At 40.5% G+C, this 17,399-nt stretch overlaps 5 protein-coding genes across 5 annotated transcripts in view; 3 read left to right on the top strand and 2 right to left on the bottom strand.

Annotated features, from left to right (window-relative positions):
* The first annotated feature begins 1,086 nt into the window (after positions 1-1,086).
* On the top strand, positions 1,087-2,480 carry LOC111660626 (hemoglobin subunit alpha-1). The gene is made up of 3 exons (XM_023413991.2): positions 1,087-1,242; positions 1,349-1,556; positions 2,254-2,480. The coding sequence occupies exons 1-3, from the start codon at positions 1,145-1,147 to the stop codon at positions 2,380-2,382; spliced, it is 435 nt and encodes a 144-aa protein (XP_023269759.1). The 5' UTR covers positions 1,087-1,144; the 3' UTR covers positions 2,383-2,480.
* A 1,310-nt stretch (positions 2,481-3,790) lies between these two features.
* On the bottom strand, positions 3,791-4,639 carry LOC111660623 (hemoglobin subunit beta-2-like). The gene is made up of 3 exons (XM_023413988.2): positions 4,503-4,639; positions 4,139-4,361; positions 3,791-4,024 (listed from the first exon to the last, which is right to left on the bottom strand). The coding sequence occupies exons 1-3, from the start codon at positions 4,592-4,594 to the stop codon at positions 3,896-3,898; spliced, it is 444 nt and encodes a 147-aa protein (XP_023269756.1). The 5' UTR covers positions 4,595-4,639; the 3' UTR covers positions 3,791-3,895.
* Positions 4,640-7,537: 2,898 nt separating this feature from the next.
* Positions 7,538-8,408, bottom strand: LOC111660628 (hemoglobin subunit alpha-A). The gene is made up of 3 exons (XM_023413993.2): positions 8,249-8,408; positions 7,949-8,156; positions 7,538-7,794 (listed from the first exon to the last, which is right to left on the bottom strand). The coding sequence occupies exons 1-3, from the start codon at positions 8,341-8,343 to the stop codon at positions 7,666-7,668; spliced, it is 432 nt and encodes a 143-aa protein (XP_023269761.1). The 5' UTR covers positions 8,344-8,408; the 3' UTR covers positions 7,538-7,665.
* Positions 8,409-9,920: 1,512 nt separating this feature from the next.
* On the top strand, positions 9,921-10,889 carry LOC111660621 (hemoglobin subunit beta-B-like). The gene is made up of 3 exons (XM_023413985.2): positions 9,921-10,078; positions 10,299-10,521; positions 10,637-10,889. The coding sequence occupies exons 1-3, from the start codon at positions 9,987-9,989 to the stop codon at positions 10,766-10,768; spliced, it is 447 nt and encodes a 148-aa protein (XP_023269753.1). The 5' UTR covers positions 9,921-9,986; the 3' UTR covers positions 10,769-10,889.
* Positions 10,890-11,848: 959 nt separating this feature from the next.
* nprl3 (NPR3-like, GATOR1 complex subunit) overlaps positions 11,849-17,399 on the top strand; it is a 12,476-nt gene continuing 6,925 nt past the window's right edge. Inside the window, exons 1-5 of the mRNA XM_087175980.1 lie at positions 11,849-12,278; positions 13,220-13,289; positions 14,674-14,712; positions 15,500-15,649; positions 16,142-17,218. Coding sequence (XP_087032106.1) covers positions 12,083-12,278; positions 13,220-13,289; positions 14,674-14,712; positions 15,500-15,649; positions 16,142-17,218 — 1,532 coding nt within the window. The 5' untranslated portion in view covers positions 11,849-12,082. The remainder of the gene's footprint in view (positions 12,279-13,219; positions 13,290-14,673; positions 14,713-15,499; positions 15,650-16,141; positions 17,219-17,399) is intronic.

The raw sequence follows: 17,399 nt of genomic DNA, 5'->3' as shown, positions 1-17,399 counted from the left end.
CCCCCCCCCCCCCCCCCCCCCCTCAGCGAGCGGATCCACCCTTTGAAGGCGTCAGTAGTGGTTTAGATAAGACACACACACACACACACAAACACACACACACACACACACACACACACACACACACACACACACAGCGAGCCTCACCGCAGATGACCCCGGTCATCGTCTTGGTCCTAGCTGATAACCAAATCTTTTAATATTAATTAATTGCAGCGCCTGGATTTTAAATCAGTATGAGCGGACTGTCAATGTCAGATGTTTACACTGAATAGATTGAACGTTTCATACATCTATATGTTGGTCATATCTGCTCTCTATATTATAACATTAAGATTTTGACCTATAGTAGGTCTAGTTAGTTGTTTTTGTTTTTTTTTGCTTTAAATGGAGCCGACTTATTTTAGTGACGTGTCGTAATCAATGAACCTTAAAGTTTTTACTGTGGTAAATCTAAAAACTCTGTCATTACTGAGGAGAAATGGCTATGAAATCAGAGTCAAAGATATATTTTCGATTTATTTAATCTGCGGTTAAGAGTAAAGAGATTTTGGATTCGGTCCAAATTGAAAGATGAATAAAGAAATATATCACTTCAGGGTGGTGTTAACTAATTTTAATTTTAATTTTAATTTTAATGGAACCTTATTTCCAGTTTGGCACAAATCTGAAACGAGTTAAGCTGATCTTGCACACAGGAGCCAACATTGCTTACTGACCTATTCATTAAAAATTTCCCTGAACATTTCAACACAGGAACCCTTTCAAGCTTCTGCAAATTCGTAGTTTGCAGTGGCTGTTGCTCGATATTTGTGTTTCAGATGTTTTAAAGCTGAATTTAATAAATTTATTGAGTTTGATGGGTAAACGCCTTATGAAAATTACATATGTTAACTTGTTTTCTTTTGTGTTTTTCATACAAGTCTTTGGGGGCCATCATGAGAGGTATTGTGTATGTGTGTATGTGTTTATCTCATGCAAGCTGCTACATATCATTTGGATCCCGTCCAAATGCCACGCAGCCTATCTCAGAGGTGGCCCGGGCGTGCCCATGCCCTGTTTCATGACCTAGGCTCCTATATAAAACCCCCTCAGTCTGGACTGATCGCAGTATTCAACTTCAACCAAACAATCTACAGGCAAGATGACCAGTCTCACTGCTAAAGACAAGGACGCAGTCAAGGCCTTCTGGGCTAAAATTTCTGGAAAGGCTGAGGACATCGGCACTGACGCTCTGTCCAGGTAAATATAACCCGTGAACTAACTCATGTAATCGGCTCTTAAAATGCTGTTACGCTTTTTTTCTGTCCATTTATCACTCACTCGCTTATTCCCGTTTATTACCCAGGATGCTGGTGGTCTACCCTCAGACCAAGACCTACTTCTCCCACTGGAAGGACCTGAGCCCCGGCTCTGCCCCCGTGAGGAAGCACGGTATCACCGTGATGTCTGGAGTCGCTGATGCTGTGTCCAAAATCGACGATCTGAAAGGAGGTCTCCTGAACCTCAGTGAGCTGCATGCCTTCACTCTGAGGGTGGACCCTGCCAACTTCAAGGTAGATGTCACTGCTGGTGACTAACACGTGGCTGGGTTTTCTGATTATTGCTTTGTAGACCATTTAAGGACATTGCACTTGAACTGAAAGTTTGACACAACTTTTATTCAATGGTGCTTTACTTTGGGAACAGGAGATATAATCTGGTCCTACACAATCCAAAAGTCTTAAAACTGTGCTTCATTTGAAACCCAGTGTGTCGGAGTACAGACCCAAACTGAACGGTGTCACGAATAATGATTCTGTAAACTAGAGACTTGTATTAGGCTTCTGATGCCTTCACTGCACAAGTCAGATAAGATGGTCCAACGGGGCCGCTGTGTGCCTCGATTACCCAAGAACCTGTCTCTTAAAAGTGAGTGCACCAGCTTCTTCACTTTCACTGTCCATGGTGCTGAAGCCAAGCATGAAGTTATTTTGAGGCAACTGTAATAAAATTAACTTTGTTAAACAGAAAAAAACAAAACAAACTTATAGACACATGCCGAACAACAGGGTTTTATCACGTGAGTCTAATTGTAGCACACCTAAGAAAAGATTTAGATGCAGTAGATGCATATGCTGCTGCTGTGTGGGAGAAGTGGGAGAAAGACCAGAAGCTGAACGTCAGTGATGCACAGTAGATGCTGGTTTGAGCTAAGATATCGCCTCATGTGATCTGGACTAACAATTAAATGTTATTATCACTTTTTCACAGATCCTGTCCCACAACATCCTCGTGGTCTTGGCCATCATGTTCCCCAAAGAATTCACCCCTGAGGTCCATGTGGCTATGGACAAGTTCCTGGCTGCCCTGGCTCGTGCCCTGTCTGAGAAATACCGATAAACTGCGAACAGGAGCAGTAGCAGATGACAGACAGCAGCACGGGGGCTTTGATTCCCTCTGTTAGTCAATATATGAATAAATGATCAAATGCAATCAAACGTGTCATGGTTGTTTGTGTAGTTGAGTGAGTTTCTCCCGTGTAGGTATTGATTATAAGTCAGGTTAAGGTCAGGTCAGGTTAACAGCGCACGTGCCATCAATTCAGTGGGACTGAAACACATGTCAGCAATATTTCAACATTATTATTTCTACAATCTATATGAATATTTAAACAGAAGGATTGCGTAAAACTTCAAAAGACGTTCCAGTCATTTGTGAAACAGGCTTTAAAAATCTATGCAACTCTGACAGAATTAATGCAAAAGACCTAACACACATTAAACTGTGAGAAATTTAATGAACTGTATATCTGTACTACTATACTACTAGTATTACGACAAATACACTTATATAGGCCTATAGTTCAATATACTCTATATGTTCTATGCACTGTATGTTAAGTGGAAACCTGTTTAGAAACTTTAGTCAGTTGCAATATCACGCTGCATTCATAAGTAGTAGTAGTAGTAACATTATCAGCAGGCACTAAAAAGGTAAAAGGAGTCATTATGCAGAATGGACACGTTTTAAAATATTATTATTACTATTATTATATGTATTTTTATAATAATAATAATAATACTAATATATCAATATTACAAACAATAAAAAAACTTCTAATTATATACAAACTTGCAAGTAAAAATATACACATATATATGTATGTATGTATTTACGTATGTATGTGTAATGTATATATATATATAAATATATATATATATAGGCCTACATACATACATGTATATGTATATACGCATACATATATAGATATATATATATATAAAATTACATATATATAGGCCTATCTGCGTGTATTTTAATGCATAATTCCATGCAATAGTGCATTAGTGTTATTATTTGTATTTTCTTTGTGCAATAATAATGATAATAATAATAATGATTTTTATGTGTGTGTGGGTGTGTGTGTGTGTGTGTGTGTGTGTGTGTGTGTGTGTGTGTGTGTGTGTGTGTGTGTGTAGCGTCTTGTTTTACTATATTCGTGGGTAGTGTGTGAGTGTGATGCACACATCCTTATGCACAGACTTATAGACTTACACACACAACAGCACACAAACACTCACGCACACGCCACAATTTAAAATGACCATGTAATATATTCATTGATGCAACCTTTTGAAATGACATTCTGCAAAATTTGTCATTTTATTTGTACTATTCGTATTTATGCACATTATGCTGATATTACTGGTGTGCTTTCACTTAAGTGAAATGTTTAATGCAGGACTTGAATCTTATTTTTAACATTGTGATATTTAAACTTTGAAAGGATCCAAACAGACGTGTTGAATATGCTTATTGTTTTATTTATTTGTGCTTTAGAGGCATGAGTTTAAAAAAGAGCTTTTAAAAACATGATCCAGCTTGTGATGGTCTTCTCTTGTGCTGCAGCTCTCTAGTGGTACTGCCTTCCCAGGGAGGACACCACCACGGCCAGGAACTTCTGGAAAGCTGCCTGGACATCACCGGTGAAGTCATTGCCCATCCGAGCAGCAACCACGATAGTGAGGCAGTCGGCCAGCAGCTGCAACACAACACAACATGAATCACAAAACAGCAGCAACACTGGTCAAGTCTTTAGGGACAATCCCTGAATGTAGACAACAGTTCAAATCTCATTTGTTCCACATTATGTTACCCTGAAATTGTCGGGGTCCACGTGCAGCTTCTCGGAGTGCAGCACACTCAGCTCGGCGTAGGTCTCCTTGATGTTGTCCATGTTCTTCACAGCCCGGTCCAGACCGTGCAGGACAACCTTTCCGTGGTTTGCAACCATGGGGTTGGCGATGATGGCTTCAGCGTTGTAGAGGTTTCCAAATCCACCGAAATACCTCTGAGTCCAGGGGTAGACAACCAGGCACCTGAGCAAACGTATAAAGAAACGCATAACTTGAAATTCAAAAAATGACAGTGTTAATGCACAAATTTCTAATGCAAACATTTAGTTTTGCTATTGCATGTTAAGGAAGAACAAAACAAACAGAACAGAAAATATGTGACACCTGGAAAGAGCAGCGGGTCCCACGTCCTCATAGTTCATCTTGGAGAAGATGTCCTGGATGGTGGCGCGCTCGAAGTCTGTCCATTCAACCATTTTGCCGGTTCTAGATTTGCTCTTAGAGTAATGTGTAAGTCAGGCAAGGATGCAACTTTTAAGAGAACCGTTTCACTCCTCCCTACAATACGCGATTGGATGGAGTAGGTCTGTGGGCTGGCCAAATATTGCTCTACGGATTTGCAGAAATGATAAGGGAAGGACAAATCTGCAGTGCTTAGATTGTGTTGAAGACGGAAGAAAATATAAAAGGAAAATATGGCTGCTGATTGTGGTCCGTGATTTTACCAAGTAACATGTATGATATGAAAAGAGATAAGATGATATATAAATAAATGATATACTGCTTGTGAATGTGCACTTCTAGGCAGACAACACCATAACGAACAACTGTTAAGTGTGAGGCCAGTTTTGAAAAATACCTACATGATGGTTTCCTAGGAAAACAACCAATTTAATTTCAAATACTATCATCACACTACTCTTTTCTTCTTAGTTTGGCAACAAATTCCTGCAATATAGGCTACTGCAATATTAGCATGAATTTAGATGAAGTCATAGCAGCTTTTTTTATTTGACAATATTAACCACCACCCTCTTAATGTGTGGTGTTCGTGGTGTTCGTCTCTGTGCCAAATCTATCTCTTTACTATAAATAATAAAGTCCAAAAGAAAGTCTATTAATGGCGATGTGGTTTATTTCACCACAGCCAAACCAGTGTTCACGCAAGGAAGTAAGAATTCCAGTAGAGGGCGCTCATGCACGTCAGTAGACTCTGAACGCTGCATGACTGGACTCTCTTCATCATGTAGACTGTCTCACTAAACTGAACCGTTATCAGCTAATTCTAAAATCACAACTGATAAATGCTCTTCATCCAGCTCAGTTGAGCCAATGCATTTAACAGAAAGTGCCACGCTTCCAGATTTACAGCGCAGCTCACACAAAAGATACTATAGTGCAGCAGATAAGCTTGTACGTATATGGAAGGTGTTGTGCATTTTATGACTGAAGCAGGAACTTTCTCCACTGCTTCTACAAACCATGAGTAATGAGTGTGGTCCAGAAGTGTTCACTTATGTGTTAGCTAGTCATGTAATTCCATAGAATACACAGCAGAAGTTGTCAGTGTTTTTAACAAGCCATAGCTACCTTAACACCTGGAAATGGTTGGGTTTGCAGCCCCACTGCTGCGCTAAGCAAAATTATGTTACATGGCCACAGCAGTAAATAAGCATCTTTACGCAATTTTGGCAAAGATATACATGGTCATAAAGGAGAAATAGGGCAAAAACTGGAAAAATGCAATTCTGAGGTCAATGACTTCTCAAAGTCACCAAAGGTCAGATATAAATTGCCTCGTCTCAAATAAAACCTTAGAGTATGTACATTATAAAGGCTACTGAAACTTTCATGCTTTAGTCATAAAATGCACAACTGTTTTTCCTATCTGCCCCACTACTAACTCAAAAACATTCTGTCATATTTGACGTCACAGCGCTGTGTTATGTATGTTATGGTGCACTGTAGCCGAAAACATCCTGCACATTAAAGACATTAAAGTTGGTTGTACTACAGTGATCGCATTATTTAGTCTAGTGTGCCCTGAAGTTGACTAATTGAAACAAAATGGTGACTTAGTCTATTTACAGTCAGTTCTGGACATAGGGACAGAAAAACAGACAGGTGGTTGCTAAAAAGAGATGATTGAACTTAACACAGTTTTACATTTTCAAAATTCTTAAAACAACTTTGAAATGATTATTAAACTCAAGTTCAGTTAACTCACATTTAAAGGTGGCAGGGGAACTTAATGTTTCTAATTTGAATGAGCTTTAAATGTTTTACAGTATTTCTTGAAATATACATTCCATAAGACAAAAAACTTAGATTTTGTCATTTGAGAGGTTGCACTTGGTGGACGGTGTGGAGAGTTCTAATTTCTATATCAAAATTTTGACAAAATGATTAAAACATTTCATAAAATAATACCAAACTCCGGAAAAACTAAATCTTATGTTCTATGTAAATCTTATCTTAAACTAAATGTTACAACAAGTGAGATGGATTTTTACTTGAACGATCAAGTGTTTTTATAAGGTGTTGAGTTTGCCAGCCATCTTGTAGCCCATAAATAAAATGGTGACTTAGTCTATTTACAGTCAGTTCTGGACACAGGAACAGAAAAACAGACAGTTGGTTGCTAAAAAGAGATGATTGAACTCGTTTCAATAACGTATGTTAATGCTATATTCAGTGGTAAGGCGTTCAGTTACAGGCGAAAGCTTTATGCTGCGTAAAGCAGCACCTCGGACAGCTCCTTCGCCTCTAGCCGCATGATCAGGCCCCGGTGAGCGCAGCGACGGCCGCGGGATGAGGAGCTGTCTGGGGTAGCGCACAGCTGGGCCGCCCTGGTCAGCCGGTGACTCGGGCAGCCCCCCTCACTGCTGACAGTCACACACTTAGGACCAATCAGCTCGGCCGTGTGCTTTCCTACCGCCATATGAAACAATTGAATGTATTGATGTTATTTAAATGTAGCCTACAGTAGGCTATGTATTAAACATTAAATAGTAGGCTAATACAGCGTCACTTCCAAGTATAATGATTAATAAGTGGCTCAAGTCTCACATTATTCATTAGTGTCACAAAATATGTTAGATGCTCAAGTTCCTAACGAATTACTGCAAGTTAATGAATCAACTCCACTGAGCTAATTAAATAAGAATGTTAAAAAATATGGGCTATTGTTATTTTTATTGTTATTATACATTATTATTATCATTGTTATTATATTAGCTATCATTACTTTTGAAATGATTTGAAGGCTTAAGTAATAAAACTCTGTATCAAATCATGTTCCATAAAAATGCGCTGAGTTTTTATTTTCTATTATTAATATTTTAAATGAATGTGTAGGCCACCAAGACAGAGGAGGCGGATTATACTAAGAACTAAAGACAATGAAGAAGAGACGGACATCTGGACATTTCACTTTTATTCGATTTATTCACCAAGCCCTTCCATTTCGAAAAGGGATCTTGACATTATTGTGAGCGACATGCCACATGTGCTGTAGGCAGTCGATGCTCCTGGATCGCTAGAAAGTTTAGCGGTATCTCTCGGCCAGAGCCAAAGCCAAGTTCTGCAGGAACTTGTCAACGGAGACATGGATCTCAGGAGTGAAGTCGGTGGGGAAGTACATGGCCGTAACCAAGATGATGTTGTGGGCCAAGATCTGCGGTTGCGCAAGAAAAACATAAATTTCAAGTCAGCAACATGGGGAAAAAAACGCATATCTTGATTATAAAAGTAGCTAGATAATTCGTGATAATTCACATGATCATTTTGGTGTAGAAAACACTTTAGAAACTGCAATGATCATTCTTTACCCTGAAGTTGGCAGGGTCCACTCTGAGCTTGAAGGCATGCAGCTCGCTGAGGGCGGAGAGGCCACCCACAAGGTCATCGATCTTTCCGACGGCTTCTCCCACAGCTGCCATGATGGTAGCGCCATGCTTCTTCACTTGTGCGGAGTCAGGACCCACATCCGCCCAGTGGGAAAAGTAGGTCTTGGTCTGCGGGTATACAGTCAGCATCCTGTCAAACAGGGATTGAATAAAGAAGAATTAATTTAACGAAAAAATGAAAAGCATATCAGTTTTTAAACTATGAGAAAAAAGGAAGCTTACCTGCCCAGAGCCTCGGCTCCAATCTCGGCGGATTTCGGGGACACTTTGTCCCAGAAGGCCTTCACCACGGACTTGTCCTTTCCAGAGAGACTCATGTCTGCCTTTTCTTCAAGTTTTCTTAAATGAAAGAAAAAATGTCTGATATGACGATGCTGGGGAAGTGGATCTCTAACAGTCTTTTTTATATCAAACCAAACTGCACCACGCCCCAGTATCAATCCAAACCACACCTACGTGGAAGAAATTGCCAGAAGCTTCCAGGCAGTTTCTGAGATAAAAGTTACCACTCCCTTTTCTATATTTTTTCTGAGTCAGTTATTTTACATAATCGAAAATATTTATATAATAATACAAATTTGAATTTGTCTGCAGATACACTGTAAAACATCTCACATGAATTCAGTGTAATCTACTAATCATTTCTAGTCAATTTAATGTAAATATAATTGTTTTGTTAATTTCAAGTTCATTCTACTTTGAATTTTCATTTTCACACAACTTTATAATCATTAGTTCTTCTAACGATGTCCTTTGACTTGGATGAACAACTGAGAGTTCACTCAATTCATTAAATTAAGTTTTTAAAGAAACAAAACCAACATATTAGCAGACATCTCGGCATGGAGTTAGTAAAACGCTCCAGAAAGTCCTTTTTGTAATAGTTGTAGTAGAAAACAAACATGATGGAAACTTGTTATGTGTCCTCCATCTTGAATTGAGTCATGGTTGTTTCTTTTCATAGCCTGATAATAAAAACAATGAAAACCACGTTGAAGGTTAGTATTAAATTCAGTCCCTATTCCCATACACTTGAAATTTAATAAGATCATTGTGAGCAGCCTGACATGTTGCCTCAGTACTGACTCTGGTACAGAATGGCTTCAACAGCTGCTGTGTAAGATCTTCATGTTGCCCACAAATGAAAAATGGACTCTTTCAAAGTAAAGGAAGACAAGTCTGTCTCTAATGTGAGATTAAACAGTCATTCCAATTTAATATCTTGGCCCAAGTGCAGTAAACTTAACACAGTTTTACATTTTCATAATTCTTAGAACAACTTTGAAATGATTATTAAACTCAAGTTCAGTTAACTCACATTTATGGGTGGCAGGGGAACTTAACGTTTCTAATTTGATTGAGCTTAAAATGTTTTACAGTATTGCTTAAAATATACATTCCATAAGAAAAAAAACCTAGGTTTTGTAATTTGAGAGGTTGCACTTGGTGGACGGTGTGGAGAGTTCTAATCTTATCTTAAACTAAATGTTACAACAAGTGAGATGGATTTTTACTTGAACGTTCAAGTGTTTTTATAAGGTGTTGAGTTTGTCAGCCATCTTGTAGCCCATAAATAAAGGTGAAAATAATCAATTTTTTTGTAATGAAGGCGAAAGAGAGGACAAACGAAATGTAACACTGTTATCAACTCTCCAGATCGTAAAAATTAAATGTCGCAAAATCTTCATATAATGTTTTTAAACGTCCATTAATAAACGTAATAAATTAATAAAAGATTTGGCGTTAATTTGCATTTTATTCTTATCAGTCTTTTCCAGTGCTGGCAAAGATCTCATCTAACTCCTACCAGGTACAGCCCAACTTTCATCCACTTTGGTCCAATCAGAAGCTTCCGGGGCTGAGAGGTGTGGCACTGAGTAATTAATAAAAACCTCCAGAAAAGAGAAGAATTTGCTAAAGGTTCGTGATCAGAGATCGATAAAACCTTAACGTCGTCACCATGGTCGATTGGACAGATGCTGAGCGCGCCGCCATCGTTTCCCTCTGGGGAAAGATTGATGTGGGTGAAATTGGACCCCAGGCTCTGACCAGGTGACCTGTCTGTTCATTTCGATTCATAGATATAAATGTATGTGTTTTGTAGGATCTCACTGTATCTCAATGAGCTGAGACAAATGTATCTTTATTATTATTATTATTATTATTGATATTTTCTTGGAACTTTGTACAGGCTACCTTTGTTGTTATTGTGGGTCACTTATCGCTTTCGGGAACTTTTATTTATAAGTCCTTATGATTCGTGTCATTTCAGGCTTCTGATTGTGTATCCCTGGACTCAGAGACACTTCACCACATTTGGCAACGTGTCCACAAATGCCGCCATCCTCGGAAACCCCAAGGTGGCCCAGCACGGTAAGACCGTGATGGGTGGGCTGGAAAATGCCGTGAAGAACTTGGACGACATCAAGAACACTTACGCCAAGCTGAGCCGGATGCACTCTGAGAAGCTCCACGTGGATCCTGATAACTTCAGGGTATGTTAACACCTCTGACTCTGCCTAGATCCTTCGACATGAACAGTTGTTGTTCTGCTAGACTACCACAGACAGTCTCCTTAATGTGATCATCCTATTGTTTCCCTCATTTTAGGCTCTGGCTGAATGCATCAGCGTGTGTGTGGCTGCCAAGTTTGGAAAACAAGTCTTCACCGCTGATGTCCAGGAGGCCTGGCAGAAGTTCCTGTCTGTGGTCGTCTCTGCCCTGGGCAGACAGTACCACTGAGGCTCCGGAGACGCAGTTCACTCTCAAATAATGTGCAGCAGTCCTACAAATCCAAACCAAAATGCCTCATGTTCTGTTTTGTAGCTGTTGCCAAATACACCAAATAAAACCCAAATAAGTACACCTCTCTCTGTGCAATCATTTGTAAAAGTGATAGTTTAGTGATAGGTAGCCTACTATTAAGGTTACTTTTCTTCTCATTAGAGTCTCTTAGCCTCGAATCAGTACCAATTTCTGTTATAACAATGTACATAAATCAATTCAAATAGCCAACATATAACGGTTACAATTGTGGGATAATGATCCCAGTTTATTCTGGTTGTCCATTTAATTCAATCAATGTTGTCACTAAGACTAAACCTTCTATTCTAGCTTGAAAGTGCACATGAGCCCACTATTAACAGTTACAGGGCCTCTATACAAGGTTGGAAGTCAATATGCTTAATACAGGATTGGAGCAGATGAACTTCACCATTTGAGAAGACCTCATAATTGGAGGGATCAGTGGTAAATTATATTATTTGATATTTATTATAACTTGTCTGTTCGGAGGAAAATATCTTTGCCGGCTATTTTGGCTTCTTCAAGAATGTGCAGTTTGATATAAATGGGTGGGGTCATCTGAAATTTATGATAACTGCATCAAAATACTCCATCATGAGGGCGACGGCTGAAATTTGTGGAACTGTTGCCAATACACACGAGAGTCATTTCTGACGTTAGACCTAATGACTGAACATTAAACATGGCTGCATAGTCTTGTGGTGTTTTATTACAAACGTAAGAAGCCTACATACCCTAAAATCATATATGCAGCAGGCTATGCAGTCTCAATAAGCCAACGCGCCATCTAGCGGACATGAAAAATATTTATCAGAGAGGGTTAACCCTGAATTTAATGATCTGGAATTTGTTACACTGCCGGTATTGATCCTCTATACTACGACGTGAATATTTTGTCTTATGTTTATAGCCACATATCAGCTTAATGAGACGTTATTTCCCTTCTGTTGGGATAGTAGCTGTTGTTGCAGCTGGAGGGACCCTGGTAGCCGCCATATCTGTTCCAGTCGAACATCTTTCAAGGTGACACAAAACAATCACAACAGTTCATGGGCGTACGGTAGGGAGAGTAGTCCTTAGTTGCCAGGCCTCAAAGTTAAAATCAGTTAGCCAGTGATTTGTCAAGGAACGGTGTGTGTGTCTGTGGTAAATAATAATACCAGTTTCACGCTAACGTTCACTCGTTTACACCGCTAGCGGCCGACTTTATTGTGTCGCAGCAGCTAACGTACAGTTAGCTAGGATGCTACCATGATGCTCAACCCATCAGCCGGGTTACCAGATGACCGAAGGTCCATGTACAATCAGCCACAAAAGAGCGTGTACAAAACTGGAGATAAAACCAGCCCTATTAGCGTCATACTGGTTAGCTCTGGCAGCCGAGGGAACAAACTGCTCTTTCGATACCCTTTCCAAAGAGTGGGTGAATGCCCGTCATCTGTTACAGGTAGGATTAACATTAGCATCACCCAAATCACAACTCATCACCTGCTCATTATTCAGGGAAGCCAGAGACCTCGAGATCTTACTCTCACTTAATTACACACGTATGTGCCTGACATAGTAACAAACACCTCACAATATTATCCGGTCCATTACAGCAGGCCAACAATGTCAGTTGTCTCTGTAAAGCTGACAATGATCACATTTTGCTGTGACTGTAATCTATGAGGCCACAGTTTTAGGTTTAAAGCAAATAAGACGATTTTTCAATAGGTGTTGTTGTAGTCTATTTGTGTCCACTGTTACTCTTTCTGAAAGACAGTTTTCCAGTTTTTTCTGTATTTATTCTATGATCTACAGTACTGTGCACAGGTAAGGTAAAACTGACAGAAAAAAAACTCAATCAAATAAATAATGTAAAAAAACGGCACCAGTTCTCTTGCTTGTATGTAGTTTTTCAAGGTCTCTTCATGTGGTCCCAGACTGACTCCATGATTTTGAGATCAGGGCTCTGTTGGGACCAGACCATCTGCTGCAGGACTCTTTGTTAATCTTGTCTCTCCATACAGTTCTTTGTGACTCTGGCTGTATGTTTGGGGTCATCATGCTGCAGAATGAATTTGGGTTGATCAGACGTCTACCTCGTGGTATTTTGTGACAAATAAGAGTATGACATGCCAGACACTGAAAAACCACATTGGCAAAGAGCAACAGTAGCAGACCCTAACCAGCCCTGACAAATACCCTTAATGACAACAAACACCTTGTACTGTAAAAGAGCACTGAGTTTACATAAAATCTCTCTGATACGTTTGACGTTCATACCATTATTCGAACATTCTGCTTATTGTGGTTTTTAACTGCACAAAATTTTGAACAAATGTTTTTTTTTTTCTCCCAATTGGCAAATTCATGTGAACTAATACTATTATTTCTGTCCACAAGCAAAACAACGAAGTCCATATGCACTGAACACAACTGGGGATGGTATTGAAGATCAGGATGGTGATTCAAGGTATTCTTTTGGTCTTCATCTAATATTGATGGACGTATCATTTATTATCATAAAACTGAGTGTAGGTGGATACACAGACCCTTCTGAGATTCAAGTGAGCTTCTTACTTTCATTATGTTTTTCCTCCATCTTGTTCTTTTTCCTCCCAAAATACTTTTTTTTTTTTTTTTTTTCCAAGAAGAATGAAGGAACTTGCCCGTGGTTAATTTAGCCCACATGTTTGAGCATTATTGAAATCACCTAACCGTGTGTTTAAACTTTGTTGTAGCTCCAGCTACTGTTTGAAGCTCATTTATCTGAACTGGTGAAAAAACACAGGTCATAAATAACCATTTTAGATTACTTCATATATTTGTTTGCTCTCCTCATGAGAATGTGGGGCACTGATTGTTTCTATATGCTTTAAATAAACAAGTTCGTACGATGCGTTGTTTAACACACACCAGGCTTTTCTAATCTAAGTTGAATGTTGTGACAAGAAGGTGTGGACAGTAACATAGAATCAAATATTACAATACGGAGTTGGTCATAGTTACAAGAAAAATAGGACTTTAGCAGTGCTGCTTCATTTCCTTTTTTTCTTTATCATCCACTGAGGGAAAGAAGAAAGAGAGAAGCTCCTGGTCATGGATGAAGCAGATATGAGTGTAGCTCAGTTGAGTTACATTCGGGGCAGCCCGCAATGCAGACAAAGTGGAGCCACTCAGAGTTTTTCCTCTCAGCTATTCATGATGAGTGGTTGAGCTCCCCCCTGGTTGCACTCTCAACAATGCTGATGTCTCTTTCTGTAAAACACAAGGCAGAGAATCTTTCAGTCGTGTCTCTTGTTCAGAGCAGCATCATGCTACCATTTGACAGATGGTATTGCCGGTCAGTTGTTAGTTGGGTGAAATTACTGTGTTGTGAAAAGCAGCCACACGTGGGCATTTAAACTCCATGAATTCAGCTCACCAGGTACCGTGAAATCTTTTCATTTCTTTTGCTCTGTTTTTGCCCTCTGACTCCACTTCAAACAGAATTTTTTGGTGTATACCCCAGTTAGAAAAGATGACCTTTTAGCAAGAGCATAAACTTAATTTCGCTGTCTCTGGTTGAGTAATGTTATAATTTTTTAGTTGCCTTTATGACAGTTTTAGGTTGGCATTTAAGTTCACATATCTGTATAAAGATAAGACATTTGTCAACATTAATGACAGTAGGCCTTGGACAGGGTTAACTGTTAACTTCCTTGAATCAACATACAGACCAGCAGTTTCACATCACAGTCTCACATATTTGTTCGGGTTGTTTTGATGTCCATTTTATGCATTCAGCCCAACTGTGTGTTGCATTTTCCCTTTTGTTTGCTTTTTTCTTCTTTTTTATGGCCCAATTCCCATTTCAGAGAACAATCTCCACTAACTGACGAACAGTTGGTAGCAGGGTAAGACCAAATCATTCTAAACCACCTTTCCTTCGCTTAGATCACCCCTGTCTTTTTTTATCCCCTTCTTTCCTATTTTGTGTCCTATATGGATCCCCAACCCTAATCTAAAAAAAAATCCTTGTAAATTATCTGTAGCAGATCCAGTGAATCAGTGTTTGGTTAATTTGGGATTTCAGTGTTGCTTTCCTCTGTATCGTGTGCCTTTTTCACATGAAAAAATAAATCCAGCAGTTTAAAACTATAATTAGATATAAAATGAATATAATTCAAGTATTAATTTGCATTGATTATATTACCTCTAGCATGTAAACTCAGCATTATAAAACGAAATGCAAATCAAATGCAAACAACAATAAAACAACTACAACACATTCTTTTCAAGTTGTGTTGGTGGGGTAAGTGTACAGTGTGTTTAATTTTTTTACTGGAATTTGAGGGCTTGATTTTTATCCCTTTGCAGCATGAGTTACTTCAGTCAAACCAGCATGAGTCTTTCACATTCTTCATTCATACAGCGACTTCACTTTTTTCTGCAAGGAGACCTCTTCTTCTTTTCTCCTCTCCAGTAGCCACACAAGCTTTTTCATTTATACTCTGATTGTTGAATTAAAGTGCAGGCAGATGCATCTGATTAACACAACTCCTCTTAGAGACAGGGATGTGAAAAATGTAAACAAACAGAGCTAATTCAAACTTTCTCACGTGCCCCAGCTGTTTCTCTGCTGTAACCTCCCCCCCCCCACCCTGAACACTTTGTTATTGAGTGTGTTCTTCCTTCTCCAAGGTTCTCTGACATCATCCTCGCCACCATCCTGGCCACCAAATCTGATATCTGTGGAAAGAAGTTTGAACTGAAGATAGACAATGTTCGATTTGTGGGTCACCCTACTCTCCTTCAGCATCCTCCCATCATTCAGGTAGGAACGCATGAAGCGTGGTGAAAAGATGCACAGTCATTCTTCAAACTCAAGTGTCAGAAAGTGTAACAATATGTTTATACTGATGCTCTGGTCACAGCTTGTTTCCATTGTTAAGAAAATCATATATGTATATATATTGTACTGGGTTCAGCTTTTTGTGATGTGTATTTTGTTGTTATTATAAAAGTATCAGTCAAAAGGTGAACAGTGCCATCTTGAATTCTGTTAATGTTATTACGGTAACATTGACATGTCTTGCCATCTGGCTTTGATGAGACCATTTCTCATTTCACCATGATCCTTAAAGTGTATATCAGCTTTGAGCTCTGGCAGATTGGCCTTAATTTCAGCAGTGCCCCTTACTGACAGTTTTCTTTTTCAGTCTGATGATTCGTTGCTTGTGTTGCCCAAGTTGAAGGTATCTCACAGGGGATGAGACAATGACATGAACTTATAAAAACAAATTAAATATAGGTTAAATTATACCTATATAATTATTATATAAGAGGTGCAAAAGTCCCGATCCGCACAGGCCGCAAGTGGAAAGCACCTATTGAGGTGGATAATGCCATCTCCAGCCTGCAACACAAAGAGGTGATGGGGGCGATCCAGATGGGTCGCTCGGGCCTAGGGTGGACTGCTCCTCGACAGTTCTGGTCCAAAGCCACCAAGAGACAGCAGAAGACCATGGTGGTGGACGAGGTCACCAGAGTGGAGCAGGAGCGCTTCCACATAAAGGCTATAACTCAGGGCAGTCAAGGAGCCTGGACGAGATGGGAGGCTCCTGTGGAGAGACGTATCAGCTGGGCAGACATCTGGAGGACTCCGCAAGGCAGGCTGAGTTTCCTGATCAGAGCAGTGTATGACACCCTCCCATGTCCCCGGAACCTTACTCAGTGGTTCGGGAGTGAGGTAGGCTGTCCGCTGTGCAGTACTCCCAAGGTTAGCCTCCAGCACATTCTGGCAGGATGCAAGGTGGCGTTGGCCCAGGGGCGCTTTAGATGGCGCCATGACCAGGTGCTAGCCAAGTTGGCAGAGCTCCTGGAAGGATGTAGGGTGGCGGCGAACCGCAACCAGGAAACAAAAAGACCTGCGCTAGCTGCCTTTGTTAAACCAGGCGAGATGCGCAGAGCACCCACACAGGAAATTACCATCCTGGGATCAGATAAGGAGTGGCAAATGCTGGTAGACCTAAGAAGACAGCTGGTGTTCCCGAGAGAGAACGTAACAACTACTCTCAGACCAGACATTGTCATGTGGTCTGCAGTGGAGAGAGTAGTCCACATGATCGAACTCACCATCCCTTGGGAAGAGGGCATGGCAGCAGCCCACGAGAGGAAACACCTCAAGTATTCTGAGCTGGCAGCAGAGTGCCAAGAGGTTGGCTGGAGGGCCAGGGTACATCCTGTGGAGGTGGGAAGCAGGGGCTTTGTTGGCAAGGCGGCAGTCCAACTGCTCCGCAGAGCTGGGTTGACGGGGTCAAACTTGCGGAAGGCGGTGAAAGAGTTGGGAGAAGAGGCCGAGAAGGCGAGCTACTGGCTGTGGCTTCGGAGGAAGGAAAGTGGATGGGGGCTAACACCCCGGTAAGGGCAGTTGCAGGGAGTGGCGGGGAGACGTCCCCATACGCCACTGCCCCCCCGCCGGGAGATGTACTGGCATAGGGGGCGAAACATCCGTGAACGGCGGCTTCCAGCTGATGACCCTGCAGCTGCCCGCACTGGCACCGGAGGAGGTGCGACAGGCCGGAAGGCCGAAGCAGGGACC

This window comes from Seriola lalandi, unplaced genomic scaffold, assembly GCF_002814215.2.
Source record: "Seriola lalandi dorsalis isolate HSWRI2012SDOR001 ecotype SW California unplaced genomic scaffold, Sedor1 jcf7180002054519, whole genome shotgun sequence".
Taxonomy (NCBI): domain Eukaryota; kingdom Metazoa; phylum Chordata; class Actinopteri; order Carangiformes; family Carangidae; genus Seriola; species Seriola lalandi.
Note: the sequence above shows the minus strand (reverse complement) of the source record. Positions and strands in the feature narration are given on the sequence as shown.